This window comes from Oncorhynchus masou, chromosome 33 (genome assembly GCF_036934945.1).
Source record: "Oncorhynchus masou masou isolate Uvic2021 chromosome 33, UVic_Omas_1.1, whole genome shotgun sequence".
Classification (NCBI taxonomy): domain Eukaryota; kingdom Metazoa; phylum Chordata; class Actinopteri; order Salmoniformes; family Salmonidae; genus Oncorhynchus; species Oncorhynchus masou.
This window is the reverse complement of record NC_088244.1, coordinates 3,990,022-4,009,494: the sequence shown is the minus strand read 5'-3', so window position 1 is coordinate 4,009,494 and position 19,473 is coordinate 3,990,022. Positions and strand designations below refer to the sequence as shown.

Genomic DNA, 19,473 nt, shown 5'->3' with positions numbered 1-19,473 from the left:
CGAGATTGTCAAACCAGTCAATAAGACAAGTGAAAAGATTCTTCCTTAATTAAGTAGATTTTTTTTCTTCTAAAGGCACAACCTAGATTCGAGCCAATATCATACATTGTTAAATTAAACATTGTATTACTCAGACCTCGTGAAAGTAACAAATTGACACGTTTTTATATTCATGAAAAAAAACTACTTTATATCGAAGGAATGAATGCCTTTGATTTGACGGCATGCACATGCGCAGTTATAGCTATCCAACGTCTCAATGACGTCATTTACAAGCGCGATCGGCGATTTCTTTTTATCATTGGAAAATCCGTTTCAGTCTATCTTCATACTGTACTACTTCATGTTTTTGGAATATAATCCACTCGACGTTTCTTTTTCAACCTACTATTTTAAGGATGGCCCGCCTCTAGTTAAACCCCAAAAGGAATGGAAAAAGCGACACCTACCGGCTGATGAAAGAAAGGTGTTATTTATCGAGGTCAGGGAGGTGAGTTCAACGGAGAGGTAGATGAGTAAAACGGATTACAGTTTCATACTGTTTCTAAAAAAAATCACAACTATCCAACTAATAGAACGTGATTAGACAGATGTTTGCACACGTTTGGACATCATTTGGTGAGGTAATGGTTGGGTGAAAGATTCGAGAAATGAACAAGCGTCAAACAGCAGATTTTCTGTAGTCCACAAACTACAAATCCCAACCTCTCTCGCCTTTAACAGAAAAGCAAAGCCACACTTGCGCCGTAGGGAAAGAAGTGGATGCGTTGGGGACACTGTAGGGGAAGGGAAAGAGACGTGGTTTTTGAACATAAATGGAGGTTCATCCGTAGCGGTGAGAGAAGAGCAGCTGCAAAAAAAATAAAAAATACAAGTCAAAATGGCGAAAGAGCAGGAGGTCGAACGCATTGCTAAAACGCTGGACAAAATGGTGCACAAGAAAAACACGGTAAGTTTGAGTTTGCTCAATGGCAGAAGTCAGGTAGGCTTGGCAGAGCAGGGGTGTTGTGGTCGTGTGATGCCTCTTTGTAGACATCGAACATTCTGGCAAGCTACAGAAATGTTGGCTATTTGTTTTTCAGGGGTTCTGAACTTTAAAACAAACAACAAATAATAACTAGTTGATTGCGCTGTCGACTTGACGTGAAAGTGAATTGTTGCACTTCTACTACTATGTGTCAGCGTAGGTTGTAATGGCAACATATTGAAACATTGTTGCATTCACGCTGTGTTTTTGTTATGAACGGGTGTCCACGCCATTGACACGAAAAGCTGGTTCCTCCCCTCCGTCCTACTAGTTAAGTCCAAGCATGGTTACTCAGGTTTATCAACTGGGATCGTTTTGATATCTGTGTAGGTTCAACTTCAGCGTAGATAATTACATTTTGTCGACATTTCCACCTCTTCTGTTGACCCTTGCCCGGAGGCGGAACCGAAATATTTAACCTGGAGATAAACTCCCTAAATCCTTATGCCACACGGATGACCAGCCATTACAATTGACCATTAAGGCCTCTATGCTGTGCCTACATTCTTTCCCATATCACCATAGGCCAACACAATCCAGTTTTGATGTGTCTTATCATCTAGATTAACTAAAAATAGATTTGTATACAGCATCCATTCAATTCAACAGGTGTCAATAATTTTAGCTGTCTCCTTTCTTCACAGGATGGTGCCATATATCTGCTGAGGGAACTGAAGAGCATGAAGATGTCTCTGGAGACTCTACAGGTAGATCTGTAGGCCTCTCTGTCCGTACCACCTGAGGAAAATAGTATAGTATTGACCATAGTTTATACACTATAATGTCTATACAATGTGTCAGTCCAGGATCGTTGTCAGTTGTGGAGGTTCAGACCATAGCTCAAGATGTGAAGTAGGCTACAAAAAAAGTACATTCAGTTATTCCAACCCTCCGCTTTAAATGTTTTTTTTTTAATTATTTTTTTTAAATGCAATGGCTGTTCACTTAACATAGGCTGGCTTTAGGACCATGCGGCGCGTTGCTTGGAAGGCAGTTTGCTTTTCCCGGGTCAGCCGTTTTAGGCAGTTTGCTTTGAATTTGATGTCAGCGTCTGAGCTCACCGGGTACTTTCACATCGGTGTCTGTATAGGCATGTGCATCCAATGGGCAAGGGGGAAAATAAGCTTGCTCTGAAGAAAATGTCATTAAATGTGCCAAAATAAACGATATAATTGCATGTGCCTATACAGAAATAAAATAGTTGTAAATACCACATCGGAGAGAATGATTTGGCCACAGAAGACCATTGACTATTCTTTATTTTAAGCTTTAAATCTGTGGATTGATGTAAGTGTGAAATTTGGGCAGTGCGTTGCAAATAGCCTCCTGATTGTTGAGTTGCAGCTGTCGGTGAAAAGCAGTTCAACAGGTCTAGTCCTATCCTGTATTCCAAAATACAACCATTGGAAAAACAGTCAAAAAAATAAATAAAACGCAAATGGCTATTGCTGAGAAGATGAAGAAAAGACTAGTTGATCTCTAGTTTTATTTTTAATTTTCAACTTTGAATTGACACCAGCTGAGAGCATCGGCCATATTGGGGCGACAGGGTAGCCTAGTGGTTAGAGCGTTGGGCTAGTTAACCGAAAGGTTGCAAGTTCAACTTCCCCGAGCTGACAAGGTACAAATCTGTCGTTCTGCCCCTGAACAGGCAGTTAGCCTAGGAACAGTGGGTTATCATTGAAAATAAGAATTTGTTCTTTAACTTACTTGCCTTGTTAAATAAAGGTAAATAAATAATAAATATCCCAGTGTTTTTGGATCATTGGATCAGTACCACTGGAAATGTTGTTGTTGGGGAAATAATTTCCTCCTCCAGGTTAGATGGATATCATATTGTACAATTTGTATCCCCCTTTTCCATAAATTAGAGGGTTGCATTTAAGACGAGGTGGCTTTCATTGATCTCTGTTTGCCAGGGTCAGTAGGCTACTAATTTGTTGGTCCGATACCAACGGGCTCAGAGACCGTTTCTGTCTACAAATCATCAGACTGCTGAACACTTCAACTGGACTGAACACCTGCTTTGATTTAAAAAAAAATAAAAAAATTGTACCTTCCTGTATTATACTGATGCTAAAACATTTATTCTACTGAGACATTTACTTTCCTTAAATTATTTCTTATTGATGCATTGTCCAGAAGGAACCTGCGAGGAAGCATTTCATTGGGCGGTGTATAACGTGCTTATCCCGTAACGACTTAGCATTTCATTGGGCGGTGTATAACGTGCTTATCCCGTAACGACTTAGCATTTCATTGGGCGGTGTATAACGTGCTTATCCCGTAACGACTTAGCATTTCATTGGGCGATGTATAACGTGCTTATCCCGTAACGACTTAGCATTTCATTGGGCGGTGTATAACGTGCTTATCCCGTAACGACTAATGAAACTTGAAACTAGATGCATGAAACCCTTTTTTTATTTTTTTAAAGCCGCAATTTTATTGTGAAAAAAAAAGTGCTTCCCAAAAACTGAATTCATTTACATTTTACATTTAAGTCATTTAGCAGACGCTCTTATCCAGAGCGACTTACAAATTGAATTCGTGCTCCGCCTGTGGATGTCAGCCTTGTTGCGACTTGATAGTGTTTAATTATACATCTGTTTCACACAGCCCTGTAAACCCGATAGTAATGGTTGAGGTCTTTTTTTTTTTTTTAGTAGTTTTTGTGTTCTTTTTTTTGTTTGTTCTTCCAAATTGTTTTTTAATATGTAATGTGAAAATGCAGTAAATGAGGTACAACTTCCCAAACAATCGCTGACCGTAATGATTAAAGCTGTCTGTTAGTCCACCAGGATCGGCATGTCGGTGAACGCTGTGAGGAAGCAGAGTTCAGAGGAAGAGGTCCAGACTCTGGCCAAGTCACTCATCAAGTCCTGGAAGAAACTACTGGGTATGTCTGCTACAGGTCTGCCTCATACGGCTGTCTGACCTGCAGGTCTGCCTCATACCGCTGTCTGACCTGCAGGTCTGCCTCATACCGCTGTCTGACCTGCAGGTCTGCCTCATACCGCTGTCTGACCTGCAGGTCTGCCTCATACCGCTGTCTGACCTGCAGGTCTGCCTCATACCGCTGTCTGACCTGCAGGTCTGCCTCATACCGCTGTCTGACCTGCAGGTCTGCCTCATACCGCTGTCTGACCTGCAGGTCTGCCTCATACCGCTGTCTGACCTGCAGGTCTGCCTCATACCGCTGTCTGACCTGCAGGTCTGCCTCATACCGCTGTCTGACCTGCAGGTCTGCCTCATACCGCTGTCTGACCTGCAGGTCTGCCTCATACCGCTGTCTGACCTGCAGGTCTGCCTCATACCGCTGTCTGACCTGCAGGTCTGCCTCATACCGCTGTCTGACCTGCAGGTCTGCCTCATACCGCTGTCTGCTACAGGTCTGCCTCATACCGCTGTCTGACCTGCAGGTCTGCCTCATACCGCTGTCTGACCTGCAGGTCTGCCTCATACCGCTGTCTGACCTGCAGGTCTGCCTCATACGGCTGTCTGACCTGCAGGTCTGCCTCATACCGCTGTCTGACCTGCAGGTCTGCCTCATACCGCTGTCTGACCTGCAGGTCTGCCTCTTACCGCTGTCTGACCTGCAGGTCTGCCTCATACGGCTGTCTGACCTGCAGGTCTGCCTCATACCGCTGTCTGACCTGCAGGTCTGCCTCATACCGCTGTCTGCTACAGGTCTGCCTCATACCGCTGTCTGCTACAGGTCTGCCTCATACCGCTGTCTGACCTGCAGGTCTGCCTCATACCACTGTCTGACCTGCAGGTCTGCCTCATACCGCTGTCTGCTACAGGTCTGCCTCATACCGCTGTCTGACCTGCAGGTCTGCCTCATACCGCTGTCTGACCTGCAGGTCTGCCTCTTACCGCTGTCTGACCTGCAGGTCTGCCTCATACCGCTGTCTGACCTGCAGGTCTGCCTCATACCGCTGTCTGACCTGCAGGTCTGCCTCATACCGCTGTCTGACCTGCAGGTCTGCCTCATACCGCTGTCTGACCTACAGGTCTGCCTCATACCGCTGTCTGACCTGCAGGTCTGCCTCATACCGCTGTCTGACCTGCAGGTCTGCCTCATACCTCTGTCTGACCTGCAGGTCTGCCTCATACCGCTGTCTGACCTACAGGTCTGCCTCATACCGCTGTCTGACCTGCAGGTCTGCCTCATACCGCTGTCTGACCTGCAGGTCTGCCTCATACCGCTGTCTGACCTGCAGGTCTGCCTCATACCGCTGTCTGACCTGCAGGTCTGCCTCATACCGCTGTCTGACCTGCAGGTCTGCCTCATACGGCTGTCTGACCTGCAGGTCTACCTCATACCGCTGTCTGACCTGCAGGTCTGCCTCATACCGCTGTCTGACCTGCAGGTCTGCCTCATACCGCTCAGTAATGAGTTCACTATATAGTTTTAAGACTAAACAGAAAGTGTGTTTCTGAAGAGATAAACACCTGAATGGGAATAATGATATGTTCTCTCTACAGATGGTGCTGAGGGGAAGGCTGCGGAGGAGAAGAGGAGGGAGGGCTCTCCTCTGAGGTCATCAACGTCCAAGGACAGTCCTGGATCCAGCGACCAGAGGTGAGACGTCGTGTCAGTCCCATACCAGAGGTAGTTCAGTGAATAACCTTGTCTGACCTCTGAAGACTTGTGTGAGCTCCCTGAACTAATGCCTAGGCGTTTAGCTCAGCAGGATAATGTGTAGTCCATGAAGCAGAGGCAGTTCAATTAACTACTCTTGGGTGATGCGTAATCTAGCTTGAGCCCAAAAAGCATGGGTTTGACTCACTCACTCACACATCAAATATGACTTGACAGGTGAACACAAGGGCTACATCTCTCCACATGCCATCAAAGCGTAACATGTGTTGAACGCTGAACGAGTGACCTCAGTTTGTTTTTTTGGCAAGTTGTGACCGCGTTTCCTTGCAAAGTTTGATTTTATGTACGTTTCAATTTGGATCCCGCAACGTGGTTAGCCTGAGTTACTGTGACCTCTACTATCTGTCACGGGATCCTGCCAGACCAAAACGTCTGAAGTTGGTTTTCTAAGCTAGCTACTAGCCTAGCTGGTAGTGATCCGTATCAAACTGGCAGGGTTTTCCACAAACAGCCCGTGACGCTGTTAGCCCCTGTGGGCGCAGAGGTATCCCACTCGATTTTTATTTTCAAAAATAAAAACTTTACTTTTTCAAAAGCACAATCGTTGCATGAACGTACCTAACCATAAACATCAATGCCTTTCTTAAAATCAATGTACTGAAGTATATATTTTTAAACCTGCATATTTAGTTAAAAGAAATCCAGGTTAGCAGGCAATATTAACTAGGGAAATTGTGTCACTTCTCTTGCATTCATTGCACGCAGAGTCAGGGTATATGCAACAGATTGGGCTACCTGGCTCGTTGTGAACTAATTTAACAGAACTTTACATAATTATGACAGAACATTGATGGTTACAGCATTATTTAGACTTAGGGTTGCCACCCGTTCAATAAAATTCAGAACAAATCCATATTTTACTGAAAGAATGTTTTTTTTCTTTCTCTCAATTATAGTTTCCGAATTTGACCATATTAACCTCTGCTAGCGTCCCACCACGACAACAGCCAGTGAAATTGCAGGGCGCCAAATTCAAAACAACAGAAATCCCATAATTAAAATAGAGAGAATTAATCACTAACCTTTGCTCTTCATCAGATGACACTCATAGAACCTCATGTTATGGAATACATGTATGTTTTGTTCGCTAAAGTGCATATTTATATAAAAAAATCTCATTTTACATTGCTCCGTTCAGTAGTTCTAAAACATGCGGTGATTGTGCAGAGATCCACATCAATTCACAGAAATACTCATAAATGTTGATGAAAATACAAGTGTTATACATGGAATTAGAGCTATACTTCTCCTTAATGCGACCGCTGTGTTATATTAGAAAAACAAATCCCACGGAAAAAGCAAACCATGAAATAATCTGAGTACAGCGTTCAGACAACAAAGCAGCCAAAACGATATCCGCCATGTTGGGTAGTCAACAGAAGTCAGAAATAGCATTATAAATATTCACTTACCTTTGCTCTTCATCAGAATGCACTCCCAGGAATCCCAGTTCCACAATAAATGTTTGATTTGTTTGATGAAGTTCGTTCAAATGGCTTCTTTTGTTATGGCGGTTGGTAAACCAATCCAAACGCACGTTCAGGTCCAGCTGAACGTCAGACGAAAAGTTAAAAAAGTGATATTACAGGTCGTAGAATCTTGTCAAACTAAGTATAGAATCAATCTTTAGGATGTTTTAATCATAAATGTTCAATAATGTTCCAACCTGGAGAATTTCATTGTTTGTAGAAAAGCAATGGAACAAGAGCTAACCCCTTCATAGTAGAAGCCTGAAACAAAGTTCTAAAGACTGACATCTAGTGGAAGCCTTAGGAAGTGCAATATGACTCCATTTTTGCCTGCCATGTGAGTTCTATTATACTCAGACATCATTTAAACAGATTTAGAAACTTCTGAGTGTTTTCTATCCAATACCACGCTAATATATGCATATTATTCATCTGGGACAGAGTAGCAGGCAGTTTACTCTGGGCACCGTATTCATCCAAGTTACTCAATACCTGTCACCAAGAAGTTAACCTTATGCGTGTAGGGGGCAGTATTTTCATTTTTGGCAAAAAAAAAAAAATGTACCCATTTGAAACTGCCTATTTCTCAGCCCCAGAAACTAGAATATGCATATAATTGTCAGGGTAGGATAGAAAACACTCAAGTTTCCAAAACTGTAAAAACATTGTCTGAGTATAACAGAACTGATGTTGCAGGCAAAAGCCTGAGGAAAATCCTATCAGGAAGTGCCTCTTATTTTGAAACCTCTCTGTTCCTATGCATGCCTATCCTCTATTTAAAGGGATATCAACCAGATTCCCTTTTCTCTGGCTTCCCTAAGGTGTCAAGTCTTTAGACATAGTTTCAAGCTTTTATTTTGAAAAATGAGCGTGAAGGATCACATTGCGTACGTGGATAGGTGGGGGTTCTCGAGTGAGTTTTGCGCAATTGAGTAAAGCCGCCATTGTTCCTCCCGCTGTTACTGAAAAACCTACACACTCGGTTGATATATTATATTGATATATTATCGAATATATATTTTTTATTATAATATTATTATATTTTGATTATAAAAAATGTTTGACATGTTTCTGTCGACATCATGGATATTATTTGGAATATACCTCTGCGTTGTCGCTCTTTCCTGTGGATTTCTGAACATAACGCGACAAACAAACGTCTGTATTCTGGGTATAAAAATATTCTTTATGGAACAAAAGGAACATTTCTTGTGTAACTGGGAGTCTCGTGAGTGAAAACATCCGATCATCAAAGGTAAACAATTTTTTTTGATTGCTTTTCTGATTTTCGTGACCAAGCTACTTAATGCTTAGTGTACATAATGCTATGCTATGCTATCGATAAACTTACACAAACGCATGGATTGCTTTCGCTGTAAAGCATAATTTCAAAATCTGAGATGGGTGGATTAACAAAAGGCTAAGCTGTGTTTTCCTATATTGCACTTGTGATTTCATGAATATTTTTTAGTAATATTATTTGACTGGCGCTATGCTTTTCAGCGGTTGCTGATGACAATTATCCCGCTACCGGGATGGGTAGCGTCAAAAAGTTAGTGTATTAGAACATCCAATAGTCAAAGGTATATGAAATACAAATGGTATAGAGAGATAGTCGACACGTCATAATTCCTATAATATATATAACCTAAAACTTCTTAACTGGGAATATTGAACCACCAGCATTCATTTGTTCTGAGCAAGGAACTTAAATATTAGCTTTTTTACATGGCACATATTGCACTTTTACTTTCTCCTCCAACACTTTTGCATTATTTAAACCAAATTGAGCATGTTTCATTATTTATTTGAGACTAAATAGATTTTATTATATTTTGTATTATTGTAAATTAAGTGTTCATTCAGGATTGTTGTAATTGTCATTATCCCCCCCCCCCCCCCTCTAGGCCCGTTTTTAAAATCTTAACTAACAACACTTACTAATGACTAAATCCAGTATGTCTATGTATGCTGGTGACTCAACACGTCAGCTCCTACAGCGACTGAAATGACTGCAACACTTAACATAGAGCTGCAGTTAGTTTCAGAATGGGTGGCAAGGAATAAGTTAGGCCTAAATTTTTCAAACTAAAAGCATTGTATTCGGGACAAATCATTCGCTCTACCTTAAACATCAACTAAATATTGTAATAAATAATGTGGAAGTTGAGGTGACTAAACCGCTTCGAGTATAGAATCGAAAGGTTAAACGGCACAGTTGGCAAATAGAAATCCAATATGGATGGTGTGAAGAGATAGATGGGAGAGGTTGAGTGGATAACAATAACAATAACAAGATAACAAATGTAAAATATATACTGCGACTGTAAAATGTATATAGGTTCATAACTTTTGTGAAATGGCGCAGTTAGATTTTTATTTGCCATATATTTTTCTAACTGGATCAGAAATAGATGGGAGAGGTGGAGGAAGGACTGGACTAAAAACAAAAATACAACGATTGTAAAATAGTGCAAAATGTATATAGTAGTTATTATTGTTATTGTTTGTTAGTTTTAGTCCAATTAGGGGGCGGGTTTGCGGGGAAGATAACGAAAAATATATTCTAAAAAGATATTAATGTATTGGTATATAAATATATATTTATCCTCCCCCTAAAAGAGATAGAGATATATATATATTGGAAATGATGCAGACCATTTACGTTGATGGAAATGATGCAGACCATTTACGTTGATGGAAATGATGCAGACCATTTACGTTGATGGAAATGATGCAGACCATTTACGTTGATGGAAGCTACAATCTATCTGCAATATAAAATCTAATCCACCCCCTAATTTTCTTATTTTTATGTAAAAGTAAAAACCACTTTGAGTAACCCTGTATTCTAAACTGTCAAGGTCAAAAACATGTTGATGCAACAGTAGCTAAGAAGGGGAATAGTCTGCCCATCATAAAGCACTGCTCTGCCTTAATAGCACTATCAACAACACTACAGACCCTGGTTTTGCTATTTTTAAACAGGCTCAGAACAGGGCAGCACGGCCCTTTTTAAAAGTACAATGGGAGCTAACATTAATGGCGTGTTTTAAATGTCTCCTGGCTCAAAGTGGAGAAGAGATTGACTTCATTACTTGTTTTTCGTAAGAGGTGTTGACAAGCTGAAGGTATGTCTGTTTTAAACGACTAGCACACAGCTCAGACACCCATTCATACCCCACAAGACATGCCACCAGAGGTCTCTTCACAGTCCCCAAGTCCAGATCAGACTACGGGAGGTGCACAGTACTACATAGAGCCATGACTACATGGAACTCTATTCCACAGTACTACATAGAGCCATGACTACATGGAACTCTATTCCACAGTACTACACAGAGCCATGACTACATGGAACTCTATTCCACAGTACTACATAGAGCCATGGCTACATGGAACTCTATTCCACAGCACTACATAGAGCCATGACTACATGGAACTCTATTCCACAGTACTACATAGAGCCATGACTACATGGAACTCTATTCCACAGTACTACACAGAGCCATGACTACATGGAACTCTATTCCACAGTACTACATAGAGCCATGACTACATGGAACTCTATTCCACAGTACTACATAGAGCCATGACTACATGGAACTCTATTCCACAGTACTACATAGAGACATGCCTACATGGAACTCTATTCCACAGTACTACATAGAGCCATGACTACATGGAACTCTATTCCACTCTACTACATAGAGCCATGACTACATGGAACTCTATTCCACAGTACTACATAGAGACATGCCTACATGGAACTCTATTCCACAGTAGTACATAGAGCCATGACTACATGGAACTCTATTCCACAGTACTACATAGAGCCATGACTACATGGAACTCTATTCCACAGTACTACATAGAGACATGCCTACATGGAACTCTATTCCACAGTACTACATAGAGCCATGACTACATGGAACTCTATTCCACAGTACTACATAGAGCCATGACTACATGGAACTCTATTCCACAGTACTACATAGAGCCATGACTACATGGAACTCTATTCCACAGTACTACATAGAGCCATGACTACATGGAACTCTATTCCACAGTACTACATAGAGACATGACTACATGGAACTCTATTCCACAGTACTACATAGAGCCATGACTACATGGAACTCTATTCCACAGTACTACACAGAGCCATGACTACATGGAACTCTATTCCACAGTACTACATAGAGCCATGACTACATGGAACTCTATTCCACAGTACTACATAGAGCCATGACAACATGGAACTCTATTCCACATCTGGTACCTGATGCAGCAGTAGAATCAGATTTTAAAAACAGATAAAAATACACCTGATGGAACAGCGGGACTGTGAAGAGACGCATACAGACACAATCACAAATGAAATACATTGTGATATTGTTGTATGGTGGTGTTATACATGTTGTATTGTAGATCTGTAGTGGTGTAATAATGTTATATGATGTAATGTAAGTGCCTTAATGTGTTTGGACCCCAGGAAGAGTAGCTGCTGCCTTGGCAGGAACTAATGGGGATCCATAATAAACCCCAGGAAGAGTAGCTGCTGCCTTGGCAGGAACTAATGGGGATCCATAATAAACCCCAGGAAGAGTAGCTGCTGTCTTGACAGGAACTAATGGGGATCCATAATAAACCCCAGGAAGAGTAGCTGTTGCCTTGGCAGGAACTAATGGGGATCCATAATAAACCCCAGGAAGAGTAGCTGTTGCCTTGGCAGGAACTAATTCAGATCCATAATAAACCCCAGGAAGAGTAGCTGCTGCCTTGGCAGGAACTAATGGGGATCCATAATAAATCGAAGAGAAAAATAAACACACTTATGTTACTGTTTTTTAGAATAAATGGATCAGGGTCACCCCTAACGTAACATTTTTCTTCTCGTCTACCCCAGCAAGAAACTGCCTGAGCCCCCTACGACCCCTACGACCCCCACCACCCCTACGACCCCCACCTCTCCAAAGTTCACCTCCTTCCCCCAAGCCCCCGTTACCACTGACAGCGTACGCACCAAGTGCCGAGAGCTGCTGGTGGCTGCCCTGCAGACCGATGGTGAGACAGACCCTACCAAGATGGCCGCCGTTAACGGCACATTCTACAGCTGTATAGGTTGATGACTTCAGCAACTCTAGTATTATACATCTCTGGGTGAGACGGAGCCCAATCACAAGGAGGGATTTAAGATATGGGGTGGCTGGAGGGACATTTTTTTTTTTTTAAAGTACATTATTTGTATGTGTAATTTTTGTTTTAAAAAAAAAAACGAATGACCACTCTGTTTTCGTATGTCAGATGACCACAAGACCATTGGAGCAGACACTGACAACTTGGCTGCTCAGATTGAGGACTATATCCTTTCGTCTGTCAGGTGACGAGGACCAGACAGACGTGTGGTTGTCACGGTTTCTGGATTATCTTTCTAGGACTCTGCATGTCTAAGACTGTCTTACCATGTGTGTGTGTGTGTGCAGCGTCGTTCTCCTTCACTCTCCCCGCTTCACGTATCTACCAGGAGTTTAAGTCTACAGACCAGAAGTACAAGTCCAGACTGAGGAGCCGAATCTCCAACCTGAAGGACCAGAAGAACCCAGACCTCCGACGCAACGTCCTCGCTGGAAACATCTCAGCTGACCGCATCGCCAACATGGCCGCTGAGGTAAATGGGTGTGTGTTGGGATCGTATCGCCAACATGGCCGCTGAGGTGAATGTGTGTGTGTGGGGACCGTATCGCTAACATGGCCGCTGAGGTAAATGGGGGGGGGGGGGGTCTGTGTGTGGGGGAGGTGTTTGTGTGTGTGTGTTGGGACCGTATCGCCAACATGGCCGCTGAGGTACGATGCGGGGGGGGGGTCTGTGAAATGTGTCCCAAGGTTGACTCTCTAAAAAAATAGCATGTTTGTGCCGCGCATCACATCTGACACTGAGACGATTCTGTAAGGTCAATTCTCTGTGTGTACCAACCAGGAGATGGCGAGCGCGGAGCTGAAAGAGATGAGGAAGGCGTTGACCAAGGATGCCATCAGAGAGCACCAGCTGTCTAAAGTGGGCGGGACCGAGACGGACATGTTTCAATGTGGCAAATGCAGGGGCAAGAACTGCACCTATACACAGGTACTGACATAGTGAACTGCACCTCTATACACACAGGTACTGACATAGTGAACTGGGCCTCTATACACACAGGTACTGACATAGTGAACTGGGCCTCTATACACACAGGTACTGACATAGTGAACTGGGCCTCTATACACAGGTACCGACATAGTGAACTGGGCCTCTATACACAGGTACTGACATAGTGAACTGGGCCTCTATACACAGGTACTGACATAGTGAACTGTGCCTCTATACACAGGAACTGACATAGTGAACTGGGCCTCTATACACAGGTACTGACATAGTGAACTGGGCCTCTATACACAGGTACTGACATAGTGAACTGGGCCTCTATACACAGGTACTGACATAGTGAACTGGGCCTCTATACACAGGTACTGACATAGGGAACTGGGCCTCTACACACAGGTACTGACATAGTGAACTGGACCTCTACACACAGGTACCGACATAGTGAACTGGGCCTCTATACACAGGTACTGACATAGTGAACTGGGCCTCTATACACAGGTACTGACATAGTGAACTGGGCCTCTACACACAGGTACTGACATAGTGAACTGGACCTCAGTGAACTGGACATCTATACACTGGTACTGACATAGTGAACTGGGCCTCTATACACTGGTACTGACATAGTGAACTGGGCCTCTATACACTGGTACTGACATAGTGAACTGGACCTCAGTGAACTGGACCTCTATACACAGGTACTGACATAGTGAACTGGACCTCTATACACAGGTACTGACATAGTGAACTGGACACAGGTACCGACATAGTGAACTCTAGTCAGTTCAGTGTAGTTTCCCCCTTCAGAAAAGAACACGCTTCTGCAGGTTAGAACAGAAAGTGTTGATTCTACACACAGAGAGACAGAGAGCTCCTGTGTGTGGCTTGTGTAAATACAGTTGAAGTCTGAAGTTTACATACACTTAGGTTGGAGTCATTAAAACTAGTTTACAGACACTTAGGTTGGAGTCATTAAAACTAGTTTACATACACTTAGGTTGGAGTCATTAAAACTAGTTTACAGACACTTAGGTTGGAGTCATTAAAACTAGTTTACATACACTTAGGTTGGAGTCATTAAAACTAGTTTACAGACACTTAGGTTGGAGTCATTAAAACTAGTTTACATACACTTAGGTTGGAGTCATTAAAACTAGTTTACATACACTTAGGTTGGAGTCATTAAAACTAGTTTACATACACTTCGGTTGGAGTCATTAAAACTAGTTTACATACACTTAGGTTGGAGTCATTAAAACTCATTTTTCAACCACTCTACATATTTCTTGATAAACTATAGTTTTGGCAAGTCTATTAGGACATCTACTTTCTGCATGACACAAGTAAATTTTTCCAACAATTGTTTACAGACAGATTATTTCACTTGTAATTCACTGTATCACAATTCCAGAGGGTCAGAAGTTTACATACACTAAGTTGACTGTGCCTTTAAACAGCTTGGAAAATTCCAGAAAATGATGTCATGGCTTTAGAAGCTTATGATAGGCCAATTGACATCTTTTGAGTCAATTGGAGGTGTACCTGTGGATGTATTTCAAGGCCTACCTTCAAACTCAGTGCCTCTTTGCTTGACATCATAGGAAAATCAAAAGAAATCAGCCAAGACCTCAGAAAACAAATCGTAGACCTCCACATGTCTGGTTCATCCTTGGGAGCAATTTCCAAACGCCTGAAGGTACCACGTTCATCTGTACAAACAATAGTACGCAAGTATAAACACCATGGGACCATGCAGCCATCATACCGCTCAGGGAGGAGACTCGTTCTGTCTCCTAGAGATGAACGTACTTTGGTACGAAAAGTGCAAATCAATCCCAGAACAACAGTAAAGAACCTTGTGAAGATGCTAGAGGAAACGGGTACAAAAGTATCTATGTCCACAGTAAAATGAGTCCTATATCGACATAACCTGAAAGGCCACTCAGCAAGGAAGAAGCCACTGCTCCAAAGCCCCCATTAAAAAAAGCCAGACTACTTTTTGCAACTGCACATGGGGACAAAGATTGTACTTTTTGGAGACATGTCCTCTGGTCTGATGAAACAAAAATATAACTGTTTGGCCATAATGACCATCGTTATGTTTGGAGGAAAAAGGGGGAGGCTTGCAAGCAGAAGAACACCATCCCAACCGTGAAGCACGGGGGTGGCAGCGTCATGTTGTGGGGGTGTTTTGCTGCAGGAAGGACTGGTGCACATCATGAGGGAGGAAAATTTCGTGGATATATTGAATCAACTTCTCAAGATGTCAGTCAGGAAGTGAAAGCTTGGTTCCAAATGAGTCTTCCAAATGGACAATGACCCCAAGCATACTTCCAAAGTTGTGGCAAAATGGCTTAAGGACAACAAAGTCAAGGTATTGGAGTGGCCATCACAAAGCCCTGATCTCAATCCCATAGAAAAGAGTGTGCGAGCAAGGAGGCCTACAAACCTGATTTCAGTTACACCAGCTCTGACCGGAGGAATGGGCCAACATTCACTCAACTTATTGTGGGAAGGTTATTGAATGCTACACTAAATGTTTGACCCAAGTTAAACAATTTAAAGGCAATGCTACCAAATACTAATTTAGTGTATGTAAACTTTTGACCAACTGGAAATGTGATGGAAGAAATAAAAGCTGAAATAAATAATTCTCTCTACTATTATTCTGACATTTCACATTCTTAAAATGAAGTTGTGATCCTAACTGACCTAAAACGGGGAATATTTACTAGGATTAAATTTCAGTAATTGTGAAAAACTGAGTTTAAATGTATTTGGCCAAGGTGTATGTAAACTTCTGACTTCAACTGTACATGCCGTCTCTCCCTGTGTGTTGTAGGTGCAGACGCGCAGTGCCGATGAGCCCATGACCACCTTTGTACTGTGCAACGGCTGTGGAAACCGCTGGAAGGTAAGCTGTTTACCCAGATCACTGTCTGGTACATTCCTGGGATAATTAGTTTTTTATCTATGCTTCATTTGAATATCAAAGAAAATAGTTAGCAACTATATTGGACTACCTTGAGCCCAGGTTTGATGCCCGCTCCCTGGCTTGGTGGTCGGGTGGGCCCGGCTCCCTAGCTTGGTGGTCGGGTGGGCCCGGCTCCCTAGCTTCTATGTACTTCTGTAGATCTTAAATGATTTTGAACGGTGTAAGTAGTATGCTGGTTCACCTTTCTGATTTGGTGAGGTGGAGAATTACACCATAGTGCTTCCACTTGTCCAGCCCTGTCAGATCTGCAGCCATGTGTATAAGGGTAGAGACCAGTGGTTTGCTTGATCAGAGGTTACCTAACCTTGACTTGGTTGTGAGATGTAAATACGGGCTCGAAGTAAGGGAACATGGTGCTTTTTATGGCTTGGCTGCTCAGTACTCCTGCAGTACCACAGTGTCACCACAAGATGGCAGCATACATTGTCAAGCACTGCTGACTCTACTGGTGCTACTGTGGTGGTAACCCTAAGCCCTACTTCTTCTAATGATGTTATACATTCTCTCACATCCAATATAATACAACACACCTACCAGACACGTTTGTTGTTGTCATGTACCCTCCATATTTTAGTTGTTTCAACAGACACTCTTACTCAGAGTGACTTGCAATCAGTGTATTGAACTAAAGTAAATCAACCACATGCCATGATCATTACAAGTAAAATCTTTACCACCTTGTCTCCCTCCTCCCCAGTTCTGTTGAGTAGAAGATATTCTGGATTTGCTAGTAGTGGAAGAGCTGACCTGGATGAAGAAATAAACCTGGACCTAATTTTGTTACAACTGCAGACTGTTTTTTTTTTTTTTTTTGTGCTTTTTTTTGATACCTTGTTTATTTTTTTCATTTTTTTACATTTAACTCATAAATCTGTAGAAAATATTTTGCCATTTTGATTTAATATCCTTTATTTTTTATTAAATTTCACTAGCCTGGGTGCCTTTTCTGGTTCTGTTCACTTGCCTCAACCTCTTATGGAATGTCATGTTTGGTTTGACAACAGGTTGGCAAGAGCACAAACTGTTCTGGGACCAGGCCGAAGTTCAACACTTGCTCTTAAAACAACGTTTTGGTTTGCTGTTCATTAGAGCTTCAACTATCTTACAAAAAAAAAAAAATCTTAATTTTGGGGGGGGGTGCCTTTCTTTGCCACAAATGATCATTTTACTGTTAGTTTTATACACTTGCTGTTTTTAGAGTGTTTATACACTCTTAGAGTAAGTCCCAAATGCCAATTTATTCCCTGTAGTGCACTATAAAGGGAATAAGGTGCCATTTGGATACATGCTGTATATAGAACAAGCCGATGTTTCACTTTATTCTGAATCTATAGTCTTACATATTCAGTACCACTCAAAACTCTGAAATTGTCGAATATGGAATCATGTAGTAACCAAAAAATAAAGTGTTCAACAAATCAAAAAAAAGTTTTTTTTTTTTTTTTGATTCTTCAAAGTAGCCACCTGTTGCCTTGATGACAGCTTTTGCACACTCTTGGCATTCTCTCAACCAGCTTCATGAGGTAGTCACCTGGAATGCATTTCACTTAACAGGTGTGCCTTGTTAATTTGGTTAAAAACCCTTGAATGAGTAAGAGTGTTCAATCTTTTGACTGGTACTGTATAAATAAAATACACAGGTTCTAGTTCTGTTTTGGTTCTTCCATAAACAAATGAGAGAAACAGGAGGATCTGCTCGAAGATATAGAATGAGAAAGGTTTGAGGAGGACAGTTTCTCCTCTTTTCCTTCTCTGCTTGACCGTTACTAAAAGGTTAGCGGAGTACTAGAGAAGTAGTCTGATATCCAAATCGAGTTTGCTACTTTTTCTCCTTTCTGTTAAAACAATTATAAAATGTAGTTCAGACTACTGGAGTAAGAGCCTCCTGACAAACTATCGACTGGTTTGAAAAGTTTTGTCATGCAAGTGATTTATTTTGTATTAACATTTTGTCCTCCCAATGGGAACTTGTGTCAATTTTAATTAAAAACGGATGTAAGGAGTGTGGAAAGAGACTGGGGGAGGGGTCCTGGTGAGTTCTTGTTCGCACTGGGCTTATCAACACCCTCAGTTCACTAGCCAAACATTGTTTTTAACGTTACAAATACAGATGTCATGAATAGAGCAGACCATGATTCCTTGTTGCAAAACATGTTTGTTCTACAACTTGTCCTGCTGAACACACCCCCCTTATGCACAACAGGTGTAAGAACTTTAAAATGGGTCTATCTTCATGACAATGTTTTCTGTGGGAGGGGGAAAAGCCCGAAAGAATAAGCCAGTTTCATTGGACTTCTTAATGACTGAGAACACACCCTCCATATAAACTATTTGGGAGAACTAGAGATATACTTTCCAAAAGTTGATGTACATTTCCTGTCACGTCCCACTGGATCAACGGAAAAGTTTGCTGTGGAGAAGAGAAAAAACCCACAAAGAGGAACAAACCGCTAGCCAATACACCTGCCTTGTTATCCATTACTTCTCAGCTCCTTTCCATGACACTTACTAAGGTTCTCCTAAAAGTCTTCTGTTGACCTCATCATTGATGAAAACTACCTGTAATGAACATCTATAAATGACTAAATGCTGTAGAGATCATTATGAGGTAGTCATACCGTAATGTAACGGTACAGAGCCATCCTCAGCCGCGACCCGGGTTCACGACGTAGGAAACCGACAAAAAAATGTTTGCAATACGGTGAAAATGGGGAGGCGGCCTAATATCTAGACTTGTCCAATAAGAAACGCTTGTTTCCCTTTGCACATTTGTTTTGCTACAATGTGCAGTAATTAGCCCGATTCTCGGTCCAGCGTCCTGCTCAGGAATATTATTAGTGTGTGGTGCTGGTGTCTGCGGAGCTCTGTGGTGTTTATAGAGCTCTGTGGTGTTTGTGGAGCTCTGTGGTGTCTGCGGAGCTCTGTGGTGTTTATAGAGCTCTGTGGTGTTTGTGGAGCTCTGTGGGGTTTGTGGAGCTCTGTGGTGTTTGTGGAGCTCTGTGGTGTTTGTGGAGCTCTGTGGTGTTTATGGAGCTCTGTGGTGTTTATAGAGCTCTGTGGTGTTTATGGAGCTCTGTGGTGTTTGTGGAGCTCTGTGGTGTTTGTGGAGCTCTGTGGGGTTTGTGGAGCTCTGTGGTGTTTGTGGAGCTCTGTGGTGTTTGTGGAGCT

General features: G+C 42.2%; 1 protein-coding gene across 1 annotated transcript; it reads left to right on the top strand.

Annotated features, from left to right (window-relative positions):
- Positions 1–361: 361 nt before the first annotated feature.
- Positions 362–18,320, top strand: tcea2 (transcription elongation factor A (SII), 2). Its single transcript, XM_064956195.1, has 10 exons — positions 362–949; positions 1,672–1,734; positions 3,821–3,926; positions 5,519–5,615; positions 12,075–12,232; positions 12,473–12,529; positions 12,682–12,836; positions 13,146–13,292; positions 16,153–16,224; positions 17,003–18,320. The coding sequence occupies exons 1-10, from the start codon at positions 881–883 to the stop codon at positions 17,009–17,011; spliced, it is 933 nt and encodes a 310-aa protein (XP_064812267.1). The 5' UTR covers positions 362–880; the 3' UTR covers positions 17,012–18,320.
- The last annotated feature ends 1,153 nt before the right edge of the window (positions 18,321–19,473 follow it).

Bases quoted from the DNA above. Each gene is read 5' to 3' on its own strand.
- tcea2 (XM_064956195.1), top strand. From the start codon at position 881: ATGGCGAAAGAGCAGGAGGTCGAACGCATTGCTAAAACGCTGGACAAA. The intron at 5,616-12,074 runs GTGAGACGTCGT...CGTCTACCCCAG, and splicing joins CCTGGATCCAGCGACCAGAG to CAAGAAACTGCCTGAGCCCC. The intron at 12,233-12,472 runs GTGAGACAGACC...TTCGTATGTCAG, and splicing joins GGCTGCCCTGCAGACCGATG to ATGACCACAAGACCATTGGA.